The sequence below is a fragment of the Sinocyclocheilus grahami genome, unplaced genomic scaffold (assembly GCF_001515645.1).
Source record: "Sinocyclocheilus grahami isolate Dianchi unplaced genomic scaffold, SAMN03320097.WGS_v1.1 scaffold295.1, whole genome shotgun sequence".
NCBI classification, from domain to species: domain Eukaryota; kingdom Metazoa; phylum Chordata; class Actinopteri; order Cypriniformes; family Cyprinidae; genus Sinocyclocheilus; species Sinocyclocheilus grahami.
In genome coordinates, this window is record NW_015505474.1 from 1,232,171 (window position 1) to 1,257,572 (window position 25,402).

At 34.7% G+C, this 25,402-nt stretch overlaps 1 protein-coding gene across 1 annotated transcript in view; it reads right to left on the reverse strand.

The window, feature by feature from the left end:
• The window catches only part of lrp1ba (low density lipoprotein receptor-related protein 1Ba), a 286,420-nt gene that overhangs the window by 163,265 nt on the left and 97,753 nt on the right, over positions 1-25,402 (reverse strand). The window contains exons 16-25 of the mRNA XM_016292960.1: positions 23,096-23,212; positions 18,310-18,390; positions 17,265-17,429; positions 16,958-17,140; positions 14,493-14,693; positions 8,991-9,236; positions 7,507-7,704; positions 6,353-6,557; positions 5,856-6,020; positions 3,045-3,310 (exon numbers count right to left, since the gene is read on the reverse strand). Coding sequence (XP_016148446.1) covers positions 3,045-3,310; positions 5,856-6,020; positions 6,353-6,557; positions 7,507-7,704; positions 8,991-9,236; positions 14,493-14,693; positions 16,958-17,140; positions 17,265-17,429; positions 18,310-18,390; positions 23,096-23,212 — 1,827 coding nt within the window. The remainder of the gene's footprint in view (positions 1-3,044; positions 3,311-5,855; positions 6,021-6,352; positions 6,558-7,506; positions 7,705-8,990; positions 9,237-14,492; positions 14,694-16,957; positions 17,141-17,264; positions 17,430-18,309; positions 18,391-23,095; positions 23,213-25,402) is intronic.

The following is a 25,402-nucleotide window of genomic DNA, read 5'->3' on the forward strand; positions in this document are numbered from 1 at the left end:
CAGGACAAAAACAGCCAAGAGCAGACACAGAAAAAGGTCAGAAAACTTACAAGTAATGGTTCAGGCTAAAGCTCATTTATTTAATTAAAATGATTTAATTTTGTAGTATCGCCTATTCACTTCAGATATTACATGGAAAAAAATTAAAGAATGTTTACTTAATTGAAAAATTAAGTACCACATTTTTTATCGCCTCTTCAGACGCAGACGGGTAATGAAAACAGACACAGAACAGACATTCAGCGCTATAAACAAAATCTCCAAACAGAGGAAAGCAGGTGCTAAGCCACAGGACAAAAACAGCCAAGAGCAGACACAGAAAAAGGTCAGAAAACTTACAAGTAATGGTTCAGGCTAAAGCTCATTTATTTAATTAAAATGATTTAATTTTGTAGTATCGCCTATTCACTTCAGATATTACATGGAAAAAAAATAAAGAATGTTTACTTAATTGAAAAATTAAGTACCACATTTTTTATTTAATTTGAATAAATAAATAAATAATCCAGATCACAATGTTTTAAAACCTTTCATAAAATGTATATATATATATAGCACTTTTTCAGCTCAAATGCTTCAAATTAAGGACATAATATAAAAAGCTACAAAAGATAAGTATACAAGCAAATGAAGCAAAACCAACAATAAATAAATAAATAAATAATATAATTTTTAATCAAAATCTTTTTTCAAAAAAAAGAAAGTCTATCAAGGACAAACACATCCAATAACTATATATATATATATATATATATATATATATATATATTAAAAAAAAATAAAAAAATATTTTAAATAGTTCAGTCCAAAGCTCCTAAACTCTATTAATTAAATTACTTGGAATGGTTCCTTGATTCAGAAACTGTAAGGCAATGCAATGAAATGCAATGAAATGAAAAGAAATAAAATAAAAAAACATCAACATTTTAACCTGGGTTCCAGAGAACAATGTTTGAAAACCTTCAACATAATAACAATAATATATTTAATAATAACACATTTTATTTATATAGCACCATTTAGATTCAAAATGCTTCAAATGGCATGATATAAAACCATTTATCAAAACAAATAAATATAAGAAAAGCCTAGAAAACAAAAACAGCAAATGCAAAAAACAAAAGCACAAATTATCAGCATAATAAACAAAAACAAAGTAAAGTCAAACCACAGGACAAACACAGCCAAGAGCAGGAAAAATAGAAAGTTAGAAAAACGATCATTAATGTTTCAATCTAAAAGCTCAGGAGCACACTTTTGCCATAAAAACACTCATTTCTAAAGCAGCCTGTACATTTCGAAACAACCAGGTTCAAAGCAAGAGACGATGAGTCTAAATATACAATTCTAAAAATGATTTACTCGAGATTCACTTTCATCCTCATTTTCAAGGACTGTACATAGTCGAAGGTTGTACTTCAAAGCAATTTTGATCAGAACATGAAAAACCAGACCCACAATCTCGCAAAAATCCTTCACACATCTGTGCGGCATATCACTCTATCCATACCGTAGGTTTATAGCTGCCAATCACTATCTAGAACACTCTGTGAATGTTTCCGCCAGCCCATTATAAGTGTTTAGCTGGAGTCATGAGTTAACAAAGAGCCTCTTAGCGCCATTAAGGGTGTAATTTAGCTTTGGTGGATGATGCCAAGCTCGATGTGTTGACAGAAGGCTGATTCTTCCACATCTGGCAGATGTACACCCAAGGGAAAAGATGCTGGACAGCCATCACGGGCTGATTCAATTGTGTTTTATTTATGGGATGCTTTTTGGCTCTTCTTTAGTACTTTATTGCCCAAATGGTGAACAAATTCTATTAGGCCAATTAAAACAGGGTTACAGAAGGAGGAACAGATTTCAAGCGCATGTTCAGCGTTGACTGAACTGAAATTACCCAGAGGTCATTAGGGGTGGCTCTTTTGACTTAGACCAGCAAACAACCACCCAATACACCCTAGCAACCAGCAAAAACACCATAGCAGCTTATAACAGCCCATTAAAACCCACACAGAACACATTAGCGGCTTGAGTTTTTACATGAACATGCAGTCACAGCTTTTCAGAAAATGCAAAACAAACAAAATTATGACATTTTAATAACTAATTTATTATAATTTAATACGTTTTTGTAGCATGTTCATTTATTGGGGGGGGGGGGGGGGGCAAATAAAAGAAGAAATAAAATACCAATATACAGCTTTTTGTATGGAAAAATGCTCATAGATCTTTTTTTTTTTATAAAATAAAATAAATATTTCTCAAAAGAACTCAAAAACAAAACATTCTTTTGTTTCTGATTTGGTATGACTTTTGGTTCTGAATAAATTAAACTAAACTAAGCTAAGCTAAACTATAAAATAAAATAAAACAAAACATAAAATAACATTAAATAACATTAAATTAAATTAAATTAATCCATTCAAAAATAATAAAAAAATAAAACATTCTTTTGTTTCTGATTTGGTATGACTTTTGGTTCTGAATAAATTAAACTAAACTAAGCTAAGCTAAACTATAAAATAAAATAAAACAAAACATAAAATAACATTAAATAACATTAAATTAAATTAAATTAATCCATTCAAAAATAATAAAAAAATAAAACATTCTTTTGTTTCTCTTTTGGTACGTCTTTTGGTTCTGAATAAACTAAACTAAACTAAACTAATAAAATAAATCATTTCACAAAAGAACAATCTTTTGTTTCTGTTTTGGTACATCTTTTGGTTCTAATTGAAAGTGCATTTAGTTTTTAATAGGAAATTCAGACGAGAATTGTGACCTTGTAGTGTTTGACTGTCTGTTTCATGTTTCAGAAATTATGGGAATTCTTGATGGGAGTCAAGGGAGTTCTTGACGAGACAGCTTTGCAGCCAATTAGTCTCTAAAATCTTCTAGTGAGAAACGGGACTGTGCCAAAACTGGGTGATTGTATGCTGTTAATCCAACATGACAACTTCACTCAATCTAGAGGTTTCTCTCATTATGTTCTGTTGGATCCTTCAAATCATCATCTCTTACAAAGTCCCTCCAGACACTTTTGAATGACAGTTTCTTACTTTGTGGCTGCCTGCTAGGATGGTATATCTCCAGATCGAAGGGTTGGGCGCTGGTTTTTTGGATCACAGTTACATTGGCTCCGGTCCATTTGTTGGCTTTGGTCAAAGTGTTGGTCCTCCAGTCGGTCCAATAGACGTTCCCTCCAAAGAGAGACACAGCGAAGGGGTGAGAGAGGAACTCGTGGCCTCGAAGAATTTCAATCATCCCCGTGCCGTCATATAGAGCAGAGTATATAGCGTCAGATCTGAGGAAGGACAAATAATTTTCTAATTATCATCATTAGAGTATTTTAAAGTCAGCATGAAATGCAATCCACCTTATTCACTTTCCTAATACACATTTCTACACAATACAAAACTGAATCAAATATATTCAATCTTGTTTCATGTTGATTTACATCAGTTCAATTAACTGAACTGAGTCGAATTCAGAATTAAAAACCAGATTTGTTAAGTGTGATTTGATTCAGTTCAGTTCAGGATGATTTGATTTGACTTAACTAGAATCAAACTCTGCAAATCTGGTTTAGCTCTGAATTGTGTCAGTTCGATTAAGTGAACTGAGCTGAATCAAATCTACCTGAAATACAACTCTGAATTACATCGATTCAGTTCACTAAACTAAAGTTAATCTGAGTCAAATCAAATCAGAACAACCTGATTTGAATTCAATCAAACTTAATCGTGTTTAACTCTGAATTACGACAAATAAATTAACTGAACTGAACCAGGTTGTTTCAAATCAAATCAACATCAAAATGCATCCAACTTAATAAATCTTGTTTAACTCTAAATTATAACAAACACATTTGCTGAATTTAGTTTAGTCAAATCAACCTGAATCAAACCGAATCAAATCGTACCTTATCTTGTTTGACTCTGAATTATGACAATTCAGTTAACAAAAGTTGTTTCAAATCAAATCTAACTTAATAAATCTTGAACTCTGAATTACAACAATTTAGTTACTGAGTCGAGTCAAACCAACCTGAATTTAAACTGAATCAAATCAAACATAATCTCGTTTAACTCTGAATTGCGACAGTTTCATTAAATGACCTGTACAAAGTTGTTTCAAATCAAATCAAATCAACCTGAACTGAATCAATTCGAACTTAAAAATAAATAAATTGAATATACATTTAAAAGATCTTAAAATAAATCTTGTTCTTAATAAATTATCTTAATCATGACAAATAAATTAACTCAACTTTCTCGAGTCAACTCAACCTGAATCAAACTGAAACAAAACAACTTTAATATTGTTTAACTCTGAATTATAACATTCCAATTAACTGAATGGAACCAAGTTGTTTCAAATCAAAATTAAATCAAATTAAATCAACTAAATTAAATAAAAAATAATAAATCCTGTTTAAGAATTACAAAAACTCAGTTAACTGACATCAACCAAGTATAGTTTCAAAATAAATCAAAGTTTGCTTGAAGTAAAATAACAACCTATACAATATATATCTATATCTATCTATCTATCTATCTATCTATCTATCTATCTATCTATCTATCTATCTATCTATCTATCTATCTATCTATCTATCTATCTATCTATCTATCTATCAAAGATCCATTATTCCTCTGTTAAAACTTTTAAATTTGCTGTACTGTATTAGTAACTTCGCTCAGACCTCACGACTCCTCAGTATCACTAGTGCCAGATTGTACTCTAGCTTGATTGAATGTACTTTCACTTGCCATTTTATACCTTTTCGAGCTCTTTTTCCCTCATCAATGATCCATTTCTGTTCCCCACATCTCTTCTGCCTGTGCTTTGATGTTTCCATTTGTATATTTATACCAATATATATATATAACAATATATGAACATATTCTACATTTTTACTACAAAGACTGTGTACTCGAAATAAAAAAACAGTAAAAATAAAACAGTAAAAATAGTTTGCAAGAAAGACTTTAAAGTGCACTGATGCCTTAATGATGAGACACGGTTGAGAGAAAAAAAAGAAAGAAATGCTGTTGACAGACTGAGAGAGAAAGAGAGATGTGTGATCTGAATAGAGCAGAGACAAAAATGAGGTAATCGAAAGCTGAGAATTGATCAGATTCCTCATTAAGTCCAAGAATCTCATTATCTGAATATTAATTTGCGGTGCGTTTGGAGCCACCGGGCACAAGAAATTTTTACTACAAAGACTGTGTACTCGAAATAAAAAAACAGTAAAAACAAAACAGTAAAAATAGTTTGCAAGAAAGACTTTAAAGTGCACTGATGCCTTAATGATGAGACACGGTTGAGAGAAAAAAAAAGAAAGAAATGCTGTTGACAGACTGAGAGAGAAAGAGAGATGTGTGATCTGAATAGAGCAGAGACAAAAATGAGGTAATCGAAAGCTGAGAATTGATCAGATTCCTCATTAAGTCCAAGAATCTCATTATCTGAATATTAATTTGCGGTGCGTTTGGAGCCACCGGGCACAAGAGGAATTAAACTATCGCTGTGAGAAATTCAAGATGAGAGTTTATGAATGTGTCAAAACAGCAAAATTGCTACGCCGCTGCTTTGTAAAATACGAAAAAATACTTGATGGGCAAAATTATAATCAATAGTAATAGCATATCTCTGTCGGCCTGTCATTTCATCGCCAGCAGAGGTGGATCTCGAATTTGAACCGGTACAAAAACACATCAATCATTCAACCAAACGAGTGCTTGAATTTGTTACAAACGACAGAATCCGAGCTCAATTCCCAATTCCACCCTCTCGTTTCAATCCAAAACATTCCCTAACGGTCTTGTGTGCGTGCTTCTTACCGGGCGTCTGTCCATACTATCCTGCTCTCCATGTGGTCCAAGGTCAGTCCGTTGGGCCAAGCGCCGGAGTCCATGTCCTTGAAAACCACATGCCGCTGTTTCCCGCTCATGGAAGCACCTTCGATGCGAGGAAATGTGGCGTCCCAATCGGTCCAGAACAAGGCACTGTTGACGACAAAACTCCATGTTAAAATCTACCTTAAACGACTTTCAAATGAGGGTTACTTGCAAACCACATCCTCATTAAAAGCATTAGCATTAGCATTAGCATTAGCGCAATTACAAAACAGGTAAGAATGTGTAATGGCCCAATTTCATGGTAATATCCCTTTTGGAAATCATTTAAAAACTCCTTTATGGGTGATTAGATGGGTTCATTACGATTCGCAAACCACCGAATGGAGCTATCAATCACTGAAGTTGTTCATTAAAGCTATGAAGTAATTGGAAAACTGGCGCTTTGCTGTTATTTTCTTCAACTGGATTGAGAAACGTACCCCTGGCCAGGGTCCACAGCGATGGCCCGAGGGTGTTCCATACCCCCGGCGATGAGGGTGGTTCGTAATTCGCCATTTAGCTTGGACAGCTCAATCTGGTCCAGGTTACTGTCAATCCAGTAGAGATTTCCCGCTATCCAATCAACAGCAAGGCCTTCTGGAGTGGCTAGACCATGCTGGACGACCACCTCGATTGACGAAACACCTGCCGGGACAACAAACTGGGTTATTGTGAAGGAAATAAATGGTTGCTAGCTGGTCTGTCAAGCTCAAGATTACTTGAATTTGGCATTTGGTGAGTGTAATTTGGTACGCTATGAAGCGTGTGAAATTTCTCAATATCTACTCATCAGTTCTTTTGTGATCTAAGTGTAAATTACTTCTCACATTTTGGGAGCTTTTGAAGCTGAAATATTTACACAGTTGGTAGACTGACTTTGCTTTTTAAGCGTAAAACAGAGCTAAAAAAAATCTCTTCACAATATTCTGAACAACAATAATAAAAATAAGAACCATTATTCGTGAGACATGGAAAAAAATAACATTTATCTTGATCTTTTTAAATATAACATGACATAACTTACCATAAATGTAGCATTTTTTTTGTTTTAAAGTAAGTAAATAATTAAATAATATTTATAATAATAAAATAAAATAAATAAAACAGATCTTTTTATCTATATCTATACGCACTTGTATATATATATATATATTAGTATATATATATAATAAAAAATTACTACCTCAATTATTTTGTCAACACTATCAGCACTATCACTTTGAAAAAATTCTGGACTGAATGCAACTTGTAGTATATGCTAGGTTTGACAATATTTATACAATATTTTTGACACATTATTCATGTTTCCACTGGTACTGGAGTGACAGGCAAGGAAAACACATTTTTTCTGGGAAAATGGGAGTAGCAGGAGGTTGCACCTAAAAGTACTTTCATCCAAAATAATTCCTTGACACAAACATATATATATATATATATTTTTATTTTTTTTTCAATTCTACAGTTTTCAGTCCCACTATGACATTTACAGTATGCACTGTAAATTCCACTGAATCATATTATAGCTTTTATGGTATAATTAAGTCATAAATATTAACATTGTCATAAACTATGAAAATTTTTTTTTAAATCATACCACTGCCTTCTGACAGCTTCCCACGGTAAATTTTGTCCTCTACGACATCGGTCCAATACAGCAGGCTCTGGCTGAAATGGAAATCCAAAGCGATGGTGTTCCTGAGCCCGGGGACCAACAGGCTGTAGTCGCCCCTTTGCAGGTTTATGCGGCGAATTTCGTGTCTGATGGAAAAAATGATGAATGCCTCAAAAGGATCTACAAAAAGACAGAAAACAATCGGTAAAGAGAACAAGAATGCATGCTGCATTGGACTGTGAAAATGCATAAGCAAGTCTAACGTTGACTTGTTGGTCCTATGAAATCCCAATAAAAAGGATCTGTGTGTATTTTAGGAATTGGTTTTACAATAAATTGCTAGTAAATTAAATAAATTGATGTGTTACTCATTTGTAGGCTAAATCACTAAATGTAAAATTGACAAAAAGAGAGATTTTATCTGCCAAGTGACAAAGTCAAGTTAAGAAACATTACCAAAAAACATTCAAAATGTTAAGATGTTAAATTAAATTAAATTAAATATCACAAATCACACGTAGGCCTATGTCACTTTTGCATTGTACTGGTAAAATTATTAATGAAAAAGCATTAAAATATCACTTAAATGAAGAATAAGAATAAGAATTCTGTAAATAGCCATCTGTAAACTGAAAAAAAAGAAAACAGTCTAAAACAAATTGTGCAACATTAATTAATTGACTAGTTGGTCATAACAAATTGAAATGCTGAGATGTTCAAATTTAAAAAATGCCTTATTTAATAAAATAAACATTTAGTTAATTACAAATTAAATTAGATTGAGTTACAAATTAAATTAAATACAAATTAATAAATTTAAAAAAGGCAAGAAATTTGAAAATGATTCATGAAAAAAAAAATGGTATGCGGCACACAATACACATCTCTTTAAGTCTGAGACTGGAGAGGAAACCTTATGTGGACTGCAATATGAATTATAGCTGGCAGTTTCAGTTCGGACAAAAACTAAATGCATTTTGACAGCTCTGAAAACTGAGCTGTGTGTTTCAGTGAAAGCTTATTTTTCTTTTTATTAAAACATGCTGCTGAGTGCTCTTTGTGCATATCTTCCTCTCCACTCACATAAAGTGCGCCGGAGTCTGAACTCTCTGATAATTCCCAGCCCGCTTTTGCTCTCTTGTAAAGTCAAACCGCTAAAATTAAATGCATACATATCACAGATGCATTTTACACCTTAAAACTGACTGCACAATCCTCTCTCCGAAAGTAAATATGAATAAATATGCATGAGTCACCAATTAACTTACTTGTCATATTGCAGCCATTTATCCGTGTTATTTACAGCTCAGAAATGAAGGGTCATTTGGTTCCCTTGAGGTTAATTGCCTTGCGGTTTGGACTGTAGTCAGGTTTTAACCCTGTTTGAGATTGAACCTCTAATTTTCATGTGAAAAATTTTAATCGTTAACCACAGGCCAACCAAGAATCATCATGCCGCTGTTTACCTGTATTATAACAGCTGTCTCCATCGGGTCCAAGACTCCAGCCTGGATAGCAGGAGCATTTCACAGTATTCTTGTGTTGTTCGCACACTTGGCTGCAGCGTAGGTGCTTGGTACAGTAATCCAGGACTTCACATATCCGGCCGTCCAAACCCAGCTGGAACCCGGCCGGACAGGAACACACGACCCCTTTACCCGGCGCCACTGAGCACTCGTGACTGCAGCCGCCCTTCCTCACTGAACACTCATCTGAGATGGAGAAAAAATGCAGGCGAAGGGGGTTACTGTCAGAAAGAACGGAAGAAACTGTCACTTCAGAAGAAAATAGCAGGGTCCGAACACTGAGGCGGCAAGAACTGATGGAATTCCTCACTAGACATACGGCCAAACAGCAGGGAGCCGTAGACGTTTGGAGGAGCTGAAGGAAATAGCAGAGAATGAACAAACAAGAAAGAGTTTGGTGCTCCAGGCTATATGCTTCTTGGGCAGCTAGAGCGATTGAAAGCAAGTGGACCGACTCAATGACTTCTTATTCCATTTCATAGACATGCTCCATTTAGGGGTACAACAGCATCTCACTGGGGCAGCAAAGGAACATATCTGTACCATATTTACCCCTAAAAGATTCATAATAGCATTTTAAGGGGACATATTACACTCTAAGGTACTAAACCAGTACTAAAACTTTTTTTTCAGTGTACCATATACTGTAGGTATGCTGCTCCAGGATATCTGTTCTTCTTAGTTTTTCTTCTAATGAAAGCTCAGAGGCACTGAACTCCAAGCCTTTTCCACCCTTGGTATCACTTTAATGTGATTTATGGCTGAAGACTGTAGGTTTGGACGATGAAATGTGACGGTACGTCACTGAAGTGGTCCCATGGTGAGATGCTGAATGGAAAAACGTGGTTAAGTATTAGCTAAAGTTGTCAACTAGCAGGATATAGCAGCTACCCTCTTGGGTAATGAGCGCAATAATGTTATTTCTAACAGTGATGATAAAGCGTACCTTTGTTGCAAATGGCTTCGCAATTGAAGGGAAAATAAACTCTTTTAAATGAACATTCAAAATCAAGCTCATGGGATAAACTATTGAGGCATAGAAAGGTTATATTACAACCAAAAAAATAAAGCTTTTTAAACTCTTTGATTTAGCAGGACAGTGGCTATATAGTAATTCTATGCTAAAATATTAATCCCAACCGATTATGTGACAACTATAAGAAATACATTGGTTTGATCTTCCCCCAAAAATTGAGGCCACGAGGGATTCAAGGTAACACCACCTTGAACAGCAAGTGGTTTCAAGGTTTAAATGAAGCGTCTAGCACTGGCAGAGGATAATGTATCCATAAACCTCAAGGCAGTCACATTGGTGGAGTTGTGAAGGGAATAAAAATGTGCTAGACTCTCAAATGGAAACATCAAAGCACAGGCAGAAGAGATGTGGGGAACAGAAATGGATCATTGATGAGGGAAAAAGAGCTCGAAAAGGTATAAAATGACAAGTGAAAGTACATTCAATCAAGCTAGAGTACAATCTGGCACTAGTGATACTGAGGAGTCGTGAGGTCTGAGCGAAGTTACTAATACAGTACAGCAAATTTAAAAGTTTTAACAGAGGAATAATGGATCTTTGATAGATAGATAGACAGACAGATAGATAGATAGATAGATAGATAGATAGATAGATAGATAGATAGATAGATAGATAGATAGATAGATAGATAGATAGATAGATAGATAGATAGATAGATAGATAGATAGATAGATAGATGATCTAGAGGCTCATTCATCATGATTAGTCCTATTACCTATTACCATTGGGTTTTGACGATTTTGTATTTGTCTTGACCAGGACGAGTGCATTCATCTCTGCCAGCGGCTTTGCAGGATTTGGGTTCAGTCCAGCTTTCATTGTCATGTCCAAGATATTTTAGAAGGACATTGAGAGCGTGCTTAAAGTTAATGGGGGTTTGATTGGCCCTTTTAAAATTAACAGGGACACTAGACTGAAATGCGACGTTAAATGCTCTTTTCAGGCCCGCTGAACCTGTGCTTGCTGGGATTCGGGCTACAGCTTTTCAATGCAGTGCCAACACAAATTACACTACTGTTTTAATAAAGGTCAGTGATAATAGAACAGAACAGAACAGAACAGAACAGAACAGAACAGAATAGAATAGAATAGAATAGAATAGAATAGAGTTAAATAAAATAATTTATATTAAAATAAATATATTTTCAATTAAGTTTATTACAAAGAAAAAAGTAAATAAACATAAATTAATTAATCGTATAATTTACATAATTGTATAATTATACATATTTATTTATTTTCGAGAAGCAAAAGTTTATTAAGCTATTAAGATCTATTTTCAGATAATATATTGTATTATTATTCTTAGTTTAAATGGCTAAATGTTTTTCTAAAGGACAAAAATTTAAAATAAATAAGTAAATGAAGAGTTTGGTTCCAAAACGCTATAAATCCATTTTGATTAATTTGAGTAAAACTGTGTTTTCTGTTTCAAACTTTCACATAGCATATTTAGGTTATAATAACATTCAAAATTCAAATCCAGATTTTGATTTTCAAAGATTTATTATAAAAAATAAAAACAATTCTCCAAAATGAAATAAATCCATTGAATCAATATAAAAGTTATTTTTCATATTGAAACTGTTGAAAATACACAACATAGTAAGTTGATCCACATATGACAGCCTCTGAGCTTGGTCAATACTAATCTTATATACAGGCACTGGACTAAAATACATTCAATCAGTCATCGCTCCCAAAATGAATTCAACTGGTCATCTTGTTAATGCTATAAATTAATTACAACAATAAAAGAAAATTGCATCATGAACATACATGAACAACAATTTCACATTAAACCACAGAAATGCCAAAATGACATTTCCCTTCCATTCAACTTCCAAAAGTGCATTCATCTTTGCCATGTTGCATTAATTTAGTTGACTAGTGCTATACGCTGTATTAACAAAAACATAAATGGCATAAATAAAAACATTACACTGACAAGCTACGCAATATCGCGTTCATATGAACTCATCTGCGATTATGAACACGATATTGCAGTGGTCTACAGCTCTGTGTATTAAATGCCGCTCCACGTGATGGAGATTTACTATTAATCACGAGATGCGCATGACAATCACATGTGATTTATCATGCAGCCCTAAGTTTGTTTGTTGATCACAAAGTACAAAATAGATGAGGAAAACTAGGATACCGGGTGTATTCAAAGCACCGCCATTACTGTCTACAGTGCGTGGAATGGTGCACTGTGATTGGTTGAGCTGATATATCTCATTCTGCAGAGAAGGGAGACTGCCGTTTGTCGCGGTTTGGATAGAAAGGGAGAAAACATGACAGAATAACTCGGCGGATATCGCATTTTGCGTAAAATTAAAAATGGACTTTTCAATACCGACCAGATACAATACTGATTTTGACAGAAACTCAATTTTTTTTTAAATGGCGTTTATCGCGTTTTGGAACCTCAGTCTTCAAATGCTATCATGTACATAATTTATATTTTTATTTGAGAAGCACATTCTTAAATTCTTTATTTTCTAAATAAATAAATGCTATTTTTAATATTTGTTTTTATTTTAGAGAAGCAAAATTCTTGCGATATTAAGAGACTTTCAGAAAATATATTTCTTATGCTTATCTTAATGAAAAATTGTTTTCCTTTCATTTTATTAATGTATTCAATATAATTTACAAATGGTTAAGAAAGTACCTTAATTTAAGAAAACCTCAGGAAAAAAGTAAATTATAGCTTTCAATAAAATTATATTTAAGGATGTATGTAGATAGATAGATAGATAGATAGATAGATAGATAGATAGATAGATAGATAGATAGATAGATAGATAGATAGATAGATAGATAGATAGATAGATAGATATTTATTGGAACAAATAAATGAATAAATAATTGAAAAGAAGTCAAATATATGTATAAACAACTATTAAAATATTTAAAAAATCTGATCCATTTGTTAACATACTCAAAATTTTTAGTGTACTCAAAATCTGGCATCTGCATGGTTGCCATAGTGATGACTTGTGCTAAGACACGTACAAAAGAAGCTGTCATTGTAGAAAGAGAAAATTTGGCACACGCTGTTCAAAACGGCTCGCTCCTTTGCTCATTCACTATTCATTACAAAGAGAACGACACGTGTGTGTGCATAAAAGAGGGAATTCAGCTGAAGACGCTTTTTGTGAGTGTTTAACACTATAGCTTTAGCCGTACTTCACTGAAGTCACGTCCCGAACTCCGAAAACAAACCCCGACCTGATCTGACACACATTGGATTTTAATCAGATTTTAAACCACAATATTGATTCGGTTTGGATGAGGTTTGTTAAAATCAGATTCCATGCGGTTTTTGCTACAAACAATTAAACAGATATGGGTTGGATTTTTGCTGCCTGCCTGAACAAAACCTAATTATTTTGGTCGAAAGGAGGAAATAAATTCACAGTCAAATTTCCTCTCTGACAGACGGAACCAATATCTGATGATATTTCAGCTAAATGTCATATGACTGGAGAGTATGAGAGATTTTGTTGCGCCATTCCTCATTTTTGATTCATATTTTATACCAAAAATAAGGTGATTCACAACTAGACGGTGGATGAGATATATATATATATATATATATATATATATATATATATATATATATATATATATATATATATATCATACAGATACTGACAATCCTAAATGAACCTTAATACACACTCACTAAAATCCTCCAATCCCCCAAGAGCCACACACAGCATCCGGAATCACTGTGTGAGAACACATTGTACACTTGCCACAAAAAAAGGAACAAATCCATTTATTTCACATCAATTAATGACTAAAGTAGCATATAAATACATTATTTGGGAGTCTATGAAATATAACAATTCTGCATAATATTAGAATGCAGAGAATATTATGCTTTATCATTTTTATAAGAGTAAAATTTATCTTAAAACTAATTTTTGGAAAGAAAAAAAAAGAAGAATGAAATTGAGTGAAAATGACAGCACTTCCAGAGAGAAAAATATAAATAAATAAAACATCTATATTTTATCAAATCAAATTAATCTAAATAAAATCTAAATAGATGAAAATACATTATTAATTATTAAATTTTTCTTACAAAAGTATAAGTATTTATTTACTTACTCTGAGGCATCAGAGTATCTATCATAACAGGCATCTATAAAAGGGAAAAAAATCTGGGATATAAAAGAACTAAAACAGTACATCCCTTAAACAATAGAAAAGTATTGGTTCAAAACAATGTCGTTCAATGCCCATGTCTAACCTTAAACCAAACCTGAAATCTGATTGGTTGTTCATTGGTTGAACATTCATGAACGCGTCTACATCACATTAAACCTTATATCATCATTAGTGTCAGGGGCCAGTCAGCGTTAACTAACAACCCACATCCCATGACTCACCACAGTATGGTCCCTCGTCGGAATGGTCCGCGCAGTCCCTCCAACCGTTACAGATTCGCTCTGGCGGGAGGCACACAGACGTGTCATTGCCGCAGGGAAACTTTGGAGGCTTACAGACGGACATTTCACATCCCTCCTCATCCGATTGGTCCTCGCAGTCGATGTCTCCGTCGCACACCCAGTCCTTACTAACGCATTTCCCTATGCATGAGAAAACAAATGCGTTACAAAGGACTTTTTTTAACATCATTAACTCTCTGCGTTGTTGCTCTACAAAGCTATCTGCTTTCTGCACACTTTTTCTTTAACCAAAACACTCTTAGCATATCTGAGCATATCATTTCTCAAAGGGCTACATACAGTTTCACAGTGCTTTTTGGTCCTTGGTGTTTGCTGTATCTTTAGCGATAATGGGGTACATAATCTTTGTTTTTGTTTATTTTTTGCGTTATAAAAAGGTTATTTGTGACATAAGAACATATTCAAGTGCTTTCTAAAGCATACAAAGTGATAATAAAAAGCTAATGTTTCTCCAATTTAATGTGAGACATGAGTTTATCTGTACATTTTCATACAGAATCCTTATCAGTTCTTCTTAATGGTGTACTGAGTAACCTAAGGTGTTTGGATTTTTTTTCATGTATGTGAGACAAGTCATTAGCGGTTCTCTCATTATCTCTCCAGACAAGTCCTTTAAGAAGGTGAAACAGGGCGATGAGTACATACATTACTTTTCTGTATCTTCCAAGACCAAATAGCGTCTTCATGTTCATTAGACTTTCACCAAGACTTCACTTAATCAGATTTTAATTCACTTTACTTTGGGTTTTATAGAAACTTTGTTTAGCTAGGTCTCTGTACTACCTGAATTGATCTCCTAACCAGGCTAGATGTGATTAAAAAGGTGCGAATTTCACGTTTTGTTCCACAGCATAAATTACACACAGTGACACCTCAAATGTGAAACCGTTATGTGCTTTAAATTGCTAATGTAAACATGCTATAAAGTTGCTACAGAGGGCACTTAGCGAGAGAATGTATGAATAAGGAGATGTTCACACAGGACGTTTTCTGTAGGCTAGTGATAGGCTTATGATTAATGATATGGACATAAAATATATTTACTTCTTGCTGAAAAAAAAACTGCTTATAAACCAGCCCATGTTGGTCTTTAGCTTTTCTAGCTAATCTTCCAGCTAAGTCAAGTTGGTGTTAGCTAGACAGCTAGCTGGTCATCCAGGATAATAAGTTCCCAAAACCTCTCTAAAACCAGCTAAGCCTGAGAGACCACCTAAGACCAGTTTAGGCTGGTTTAAGATGTTTTCAGCAGGTTTCTTGGGTACAATAATGCAGTCTTTAATTTAGCTTCATTTGATAAATTTTTAAGCAAATACCCAAATACACTTGATTAATTTCCATAAATTTGGTTAATTATACAAGACTGAGAGACCAGCTAAGACCAGGAAACCAGTTTAGGCTGATTTAAGATTATTCCAGCAGGTTTGGGGGTCACAATAATGCAATCCCTGCTGGGGGGGGTGTCTATGCTGTTTGGCTGGTCTTAGCTGGTCTCCCAACCTGACCAGCAAAAGTAGTGGTTAAAACCAATCTAAAACCAGCCTGCAAACCAGTTATGACCAGGCTGGAAGACCAGCTATAACCAGCCAAACAGCTTAGGCTGATTTTAGTTTGTTTGTTTTTTTTTCAGCAGGAAGGTATTTGGATTTTTTTAAAGCAAATATCCATTTAAATTTGATTAATTGTTATTCATTTGGTTATTTAAATAGACATGTCTGACAGACCATCTAAGACCAGGAAACCAGTTTAGGCTGGTTTAAAATGTTTTCAGCAGGTTTTTAATTCTTTGAATTAGCTTCATTTGGGGAAAATATCCATGTTTTTGATTACCTGCCATTGCTGTTAATTGACAACCCTTATGTATATTATGTATATGTATACAAATTGAAGAAGGTATTTTTCCCCCTCAAAAGTTCCTCTCATAAACCAGCCTCCAGCTTTTTTAAAGTGGCAAATGCTCTACTTTCCAGCCTCTAACTTTTGAAGTTCAGCATCGCAGATCAATTCACATGCACACATTTACCCACGAACACAAATACAAGTCTACCTGAACCGACTCAGAAGGGTAATAAAATAGTCCCGGTCTGCCTCAATCAGTACATAACGATGCATCTTAAACATGATTAATTCAGTCTAGAGGGAAGCAAAGTAATAATCAATGGCCTTCTGGAAGCGACTTTTCACATCACAGTCCCATTTTCAGTGGAATAACAGTAATGTAATAAAATTTGAATGAGTGCTGATTCATCACGCCACCCCAGGCCACAACCAATCGATTAATGATCATATTTATGAGCCTCTTCACCCAGTGATGACGTTATAGAGAATTTTCCAAAGGATGAATCTTGATTATGTAATGTGATTATGTAATGGATGTTGCTTTCTACCTGAGACCTTGCAGGTGAACTTTGCCTTGGGGTCACACATTCTCTTGGCTCCCTCACAGGCAAATTCATCGCTACCGTCCTCACAGTCTTTGTCTCCGTCGCAGCGCCATATTTCGGGAACGCATGTGCCGTCACCACGGCAGTGGAACTCTCTCTCGCTGCAGTCGTTAACGGCAGAGAGCGCTGATGGAGGGAAAGAGTCTTGGTGATGGAAGTTTAGTGGTTACAAATGTTGACATTTTGAAGGTGGAAGAAGTCAGTTTTAGGTCAATGTTTCTGTGTTTGTGTTTTGTGCAATCATGAGCACCTGTCCTAGAGCAGGTGGTGTTCTCGTCGCTGAGGTCACCACAGTCATTGTCCCCGTCACACATCCAGTGCTCAGGGATGCACTTCCCGCTGGAGCACTGAAACTGAGCCACCGAACAGGCGTGAACGCAGCCCACCTCATCACTGCCATCCCCACAGTCATCCTCTAGAGAGAAAGAGAGAGATAATTGAATTTGAAAAGTACCTTTATTAAAACACAGTATTTTCAATCACAGAAAAAAAAACTTTCCAAAAATACAAGCCAAATAAATTAACCACATAGAGAGAGAGAGAAAGCGAGAGAGTGAGACAGAGAGAAAGGATGGATGGAAAAGGAAGAAAAGGAAATAAAGAAAGAAGAATAGATCTAAGAAGTAGGAAGGAATTAAGGAAAGAAGAAAGGAAGGACGAACGGACTGAATCGATGAAGGAAATAAGCAAGTTTACGTGGATGGAAGGAACGATGGAAAGAAAGAAAGAAATAAAGAAAGAAGGATGAAAGGAAGGAATCAATGAAGGAAGAAGAGTTGAAAGATTAAATTAAAGAAAGAATGGAAAGAAAGAAGGAGTAGAGGAATGTACCAAGGAAATAAGGAAGGACAAATGGAAGAATGAAAGGAAAAAGAAAGCAGGTCAAATACAAGGACAGTGGGATTAAAGACAAAAGGAAGGATGGAAAGACAAAATGACGAAAGAAAGAAAGAAAGAAAGAAAGAAAGAAAGAAAGAAGAGTAGGAAAATGAAATTAAAGGAAGAAGGGAAGGAAGTAGTGAAAGAAAGTACCAAGGAAATAAGTAAGGACAGGAAGAATGTGAGGAAAACAGGAAGCAGGACAAATAAAACAAAAGTGGGATCAACCACATAATATTTATTTTTTTCTTTTCTATTACCTGGAAATAAAGTTCTAGAATTTTTTTTTTCTTTTTCAGAAGAAGGGGGACGTAAAATCTAATTATTATAATCTAATTAATATCAAATTATTATTAATATGATCAATAAATAAAAAAATAAAAAAAACATTCAGATCTTCATTCACTTTAGCTCACCGGAATCACACTGCCATTTCACACTGATGCATCTCCCATTAGTACAGCCGAACTGGGTCAGCGGTTCACAAGTTGGGAAATCTATGGAGGACAAGAACAACAACAAAATCAACGCAGTGAAAGGCAAAGGACACTCCCCTTCCAAGTTCACTCAACTTCACAAGTCAACGTTGGGCCCACGCCAGAAGAAAATGTGAACAGAATAAAAGCTTAGATTACGCCTTTGACTAACAACTTTTCACCGCCAAGAAAAACAAATGCGGAGTTTGTTTCTACTGAACTTTGCACCGTCTGTCTTATCTCTCAAGAGACAGAAGCGCTAACCTGCCTCATGCGTGTTTCAAAATAAACCGACAGTGGCGTCACACCACCTTTCAAAATTAAACATGCATTAGAAAAGACGTTCCCTGGTTACTGACAGGAAATATGTGGCAAACTGACATGGACTCGCGATAGGGAGCAAGCGAGCAGCCGTGCGACGCCACGTGCTGTGACTCTACTACGAACGGGGCGATGCTCAACATTTCTCAGACGGCGTGGTTGGCTTTCCAGTGCCAGCTTGATTTTGATTTAAGGAAGCCAAGCATAAACTTTAATTACTCTATACTCGGATCGTGTGAGACCCTGGAACGGTACCTGAGGAAATTTAAACGGTAATAAGATGCGACTACTAACACAGGAGAAAGCTTCAAACACACACTTCATCCCTCAGAGGAAGAGAGGTAGAGATCTGCTGGTATTTCTCATCTCTCATTTACACAAGCTGAACGCTTCTGTCGCAGACGACGCGCACCGTCACAACGGGTTTATAGCAGGCCGTGGAGCGCTGAGATATTCAAAGCATGGTAATAAGTCAAATAATATCACAAAAAGGGATTCATTGTTCATTTTTTTCTCTATATGATGACAATTTCTTTGACTTATCTTTGTATTTATGATGAAGAGATTCCAGAATGTAATGCATATATATATATATATATATATACAGTGGGGGAAAAAAGTATTTAGTCAGCCACCAATTGTGCAAGTTCTCCCACTTAAAAAGATGAGAGAGGCCTGTAATTTTCATCATAGGTATACCTCAACTATGAGAGACAAAATGAGAAAAAAAAATCCAGAAAATCACATTGTAGGATTTTTAAAGAATTTACCATTGAGCACAAGTACAGAAACTTCCAGCCATTTTGTGAGCTATTGGTAACGAATACATGCAAATTAATGCTATACTGTACTCATAAAAATTAAGGCTCTTTATTTGCATCGATGGTTCCATGAAGAATCTTTAATATCCATAGAAACTTTCCATTCCACAAAAAGTTCTTTGGATTGTTAAAATATTCTTCACACCAAAAAAAAAATGGTTCAAGAAATGTTCACTGAAAGGCTCTTTGGAGAACTAAAATGGTTCTTATATTGAATCATTACATTTTTGAAAATAAAGGTTTATTATTCACATTGATGGTTCCATGAAGAACCGTTAAAATAAAAGTTCTTTATTGGCACTGATGGTTCCACAAAGAACCTTTAACATCCATGGAATCTTCTATTCCACAAAGGTTCTTTAGTGGACAAAGGTTCTTTAGATTATTAAAATGTTCACACCAAGAAAATGGTTCTTCTATTGAATCTCTACATTTACTCTTAAAAATAAAGTTTTTATAGGCATTGATGCAGGGCCGTGCACAGGGGGGTGGCCTGGTGGCTAGAGCCCCTTTGCCCTAATCAGCTGAGTTGCCCCGGGGGGAAGTGGTTAGGGAAGTTTGCGAGTGCGTGTCTAAAAGTGGAGTGGAACGCAGCCTACGTCAATGGAACATGAGGGATCAAATTAAAACAAACACAATAGTTCATAACTGTGACAATCACATTAAAATTCCAGTTTATAATTCAGAGATTTAACTTAACTACAGTGCCTTATGACGGGGTAAGTTAAAATGCTGACTCAATTTAGCCCACAGCATTCGGCTTACTTTGCCCCATAGCTGCCATATGGAAAAAATAGCTACTGTTGCTTACCAGTTCAGGCTAATATTTAGCTAAATGATTTGCATGGTTTTATACTGTATGTTGCTAAATCCCCTATATGTATCATAAATATTTTTGGGCCTGGATCCATTTGCTTTGATGTAACAACCATATGTTATGCTACAATTTTGCAAAAGAATTTACTTTGACAAGCCAAAAACAGTTTTTAAAGTAAATGGGTGCCTTCCATTCCCCCCATATGTTTCTCCTTTTCACAGTCTGGCAGAAATGATGGGTGGTTCCAAAATACATGGTCACATGACAGTAAAAGTTTACAGTTGCCAAGAAATGGGGGGTGGGTCAACTTACCCACTGGCTCAACTTACCCCACTCTCCCCTACTTCCATTGAAGATGAGGCAGAAGCAGGCTCAGAGAGTGAGGGAGAGCCCATTCTTATCAAAACATCTACAATAAAGTCTGAAATTATTACAGAGTGTGCTGTCTTCTCTTTTAATTGTATATAACAACTGGATCATTTGTATTAACAAGCACCCACCCCCCTAGTGCCCCTTTTTTGGTTTGGGCCACTGCCCCTCAAAATGTCTGTGCTTGGCTCTGCATTGATGGCTCCATGAAGAACCATTAACATCTGTGGAACCTTTCCATTGCCTAAAAGGCTCTTCAAAGTGGGGGGAAATAGGGTTCTTTAGATTATTAAAATGTTCTTCACACTAAGAAATAAAAATGGTTCTTTTAAAAACTGTTCATTGAAAGGTTCTTTGGGGAATCCAAAATAGTTCTTCCATGGTGTCGCTGTGTATACAGTTGAGATATTGTTTGAATCTTTAAGATGAGCTGATTTTAAGGTGTCTGCTGGTTTCAAACTCTACTGAGGACAGTGAGGGTTCTTTAGATTATTAAAATGTTCTTCACACTAAGAAATAAAAATGGTTATTTTAAAAACTGTTCATTGAAAGGTTCTTTGGGGAATCCAAAATAGTTCTTCCATGGTGTCGCTGTGTATACAGTTGAGATATTGTTTGAATCTTTAAGATGAGCTGATTTTAAGGTGTCTGCTGGTTTCAAACTCTACTGAGGACAGTGGAACCAAATGGAAGCATGAAGACACATTGTGATTTTGTACCTCATTTTCATTTCGTCGGCTTAATGTGATACACAATTCTCGTCCAAAAATTCGGTAGACAACTGACATAAGGTGCGTAGATCCAAAATATACAATAATATAGAGATGAAAGAGATCCGCACTCATCCAGATTCAGTCATAAAGGCTTATTACATTTATCACAAAAATAAATGTAATAAGTAAGGTCACAAAAATATGTGCAAAAAAGTTTTCAGGTATTAACTCTTCCTCAGTGCCATGTGCTACCAAGCAACACCTGCGCTCATTAAAACATGTATTACCGTAATACACCTAATCTCACGAAGATACAAAAAAAAACATATCTCAAAACATATAACCAAAAACAGCAAATACATTTGTAAATCATCCAAAATAATCCATATATAACTACACAAACAAAATATACATACAAATATATACCAATAATACAATCGCATAACTCATTAACATTAGTTTTTATATACAATAAATAGACATCATACCAAAATACTCGTTCGGGTCCCCCAAATATATCCTTAAATTATTATAAAAAACAATTAAAAGATAAATCACGTACATTTTTGAGGATTCCATTTGATGTTCTCACATTGAGATACATTTTACCATGACTTTTCTTTGAGATTCTGGCTGCCACGCAACAAAGAAAGTCTATAACTCTGCTCATCCATTGGACCATTTTCATTTCAGAATGCAGAAAACCATCCAATAGGGTCACAGATCAGATGCGATCATGACAGCAGCAGGTGACCTTCACAGCTCAAATCAAAGCAGTTTGGTGGGAACGGAGTGTGCGACCTCCACGCACAAAAACATCAAAAGATATCAAAGAGGCAACAACAGAGGAAATATAAAAACAGAGCAGGCCATTTTCTTTGTTTGTGTCAGGATGCTACAGAAAACACTTCAGATCTATGGTATCGTTTTGTCTGGGCTCTCAATAGCATGTCTATTGTTGTTAAAAGCCTCAGGCCATCAGATTAAACTGAACTCAAAACAGCACATCTGGCCTTGTACAAGGTTTCTTCTGTTTTGTAAAACTACAATGGGTGTCACTCATAAACAGAAGATGTATTTCTCTGTAAATCATTCGTAAAACGACAGATGTGTTCAGTTCAACGATTTTTACATAAACATAAAAGGCAGAATCTCATTCTGATAAAACCCTTAAAAACACGAGTAAAAAACAAATAGTGTTTTTCTTTTATCATGTTTCAATGCAATTAGCTATTTAATGACATGCTCAAAGTATATAATAAGATAAAATACTGTACTACGGATTGCTAAAAAGCCTCTAATTGAAATATACGGAGGCTTGACGATGAAAGAGACCAGAAAAATTATGATAGCAAAGATAGAAGAACTTCAAAGCACTCCGCGTGAGGAAGACTCACCACATGTCGAAGACTCATCTGACTGATCCCCGCAGTCATCGTCACGGTCACAGCGCCAGTTCTCCGGGATGCAAAGCAAAAAACAAAGTGTTTTTCTTTTATCATGTTTCAATGCAATTAGCTATTTAATGACATGCTCAAAGTATATAATAAGATAAAATGCTGTACTACGGATTGATAAAAAGCCTCTAATTGAAATATACGGAGGCTTGACGATGAAAGAGACCAGAAAAATTATGATAGCAAAGATAGAAGAACTTCAAAGCACTCCGCATGAGGAAGACTCACCACATGTCGAAGACTCATCTGACTGATCCCCGCAGTCATCGTCACGGTCACAGCGCCAGTTCTCCGGGATGCAGCGTCCATTCTCGCAGGGAAACTGGCCTGGCTGGCAGGTTTGGGCTGTGGGAAGCAAAAACACAGATATTAAATCACACCTGAATGGATGCTCGTTCAATCTCACTCCTGAATTTTGTATAAAAACCCAAGTAAGGTCATCAGAGTGTTGAAAAAGTTTGTTTGCAGCCTTAAACATAGATTATTATTATTATTATTATATAATAAAAGATGAAACAATGATTTTAAGAATTATTTGAGAAAGTTTTTGAGAAATAATATTAAATATTAAAACTTACAATAATTATTATATTAATTATTTTAATTATTATTCTTTTTTAATAAAAGTAGGGATTAAAAGTCTGAGAATCCTGTAGTCTTTCTTTAAATTTAATACACAACTTTTCATTCTAAATTACATTATCACTATAACTAGGAATAAAAACCTAAGAAAACAGATACATTCATATTTTTTTCTTAAACACTTTCTAAAATAAAAGTATGAGAGCTAGTAAAAATACTTATATTATCTGATCTAATTTAGAACAAATTTTTAATAACAAATTGTATTATTACCATGACAATGTGTAATATATTATTTAAGAAAATAATTCAAATGTCTCAGAGCATTAATAAAAATACTTCTATTCTTTTTTTTAATACAAAACAACTTATATCATGAGAATAACAATGAGTAAAAAAACCCTAAAAGATTATTATTAGTATATAGTGCAACATCTAAAATATTTCTAAATTCTATATAATCCTTTTTTAGAAAATAAATCCCAGATTTTCAATGTGATCTCACACTTTTGGACACCAGGACAGTATTTCATTTTTCTTCCATGCTTGAAAAATCATCTGTATTTGTTTTCACCTTCTCCAGGTCTGTATCCAGTCTCAGCCGTAATCGAGTAATCGCTTTCAGAGATAAACCCCGAAGTCCATGACATCCAATATTACAGTTCGTGTCTTTCCTGCAGGACTTATGAATGGGTGTAGTGTTCACAACGTGTTTTATATCAACATCTGGCGCCAATGAACGGGAATTAACCATGTTATGAAGACACGGATATGGTAAATATGGAACTCAATGGGTAAAACCTCTCAGCGGGATTTAGAAGTTTTCTCTCAGTGTGTTAAACTGTGAGAAAACTTTCAAACTCTAGATGCAAACACACGGTGAACATAAAGAACTGACGAGTGTGGTTGAATTGTAACAGTTATTGACCACAGCATAAACAAAATGTATCACAAAAGAACTAAAATTGATCTGTGAAGTGTTTTGAAGGCCAAAGATAACTATTTTCCCTCATGTCTATACGAGGCCAACAAATCATCCAGCAGGGACAGCGAGAGAACTTGAATCAAGGATGTTCAGATGGATTTCAGGTATGTGGCCCTCGAGGCATGAATTACTGAACAAACCTTGGTCACGATCTAACAAAGGACACTATCAATAAGTTAGCCGATGGTTTAGCCGAACCACTTGTGGTCAAAGAAGGAAATGGTGTAGGACAAAACAGACAGTAATCATAGTAGGAGAAAGATGAAGTCGAGTCTGCTCAGATTTGAGACATAAAAGAGCAGCTCGAACATTCTCCAAAATATCTACTTTTGTGTTTGATCTAAGAAAAAATTTAATGCAGGTGCAGAATGACATGAGAGTGAGTAAATGAAAAGAAATAGTTTTTTTTCATTTTTGGGTAAACTATACATTTTTGTTAACATTAATAATAATAATTCTTAAATATTTTCTCAAATAAAAGTAGGGTCCAAAATTCTGAGACCACTAGTAAAAATATTATATTCTTTTTTTTTATTATTATTATTTAATACTAAACTTTATTTATAAATTACATTGAATTCACCACAGCAATTAATAAAAACTTAAAAATAGATACATGTGAATATATATATTTTTCATAAACACTTCCTAAAGTAATTTACTGCAAAATTGTACGGCAAAAAAAAAAATCTAAAACAGTAAAAATACAGAGTTTTTCCCCCTAATTTAATAGAAAACTTTTAATGGCAAAAAAAAAAAAAACACTAAAATTGGAATATACATTTTTATTCTTGAACACTTTCTAAAGTAAAGCAGGGCCAAGTAAAAATGCTTCTATATTTTTTGTAATTTAATACAAAATTTTAATGACAAATTATTTTATTAGCATAACAATGAGCAAAAACCTACAAAATGAATTAAATTAATATATACAGTGGGTACGGAAAGTATTCAGACCCTCTTAAATT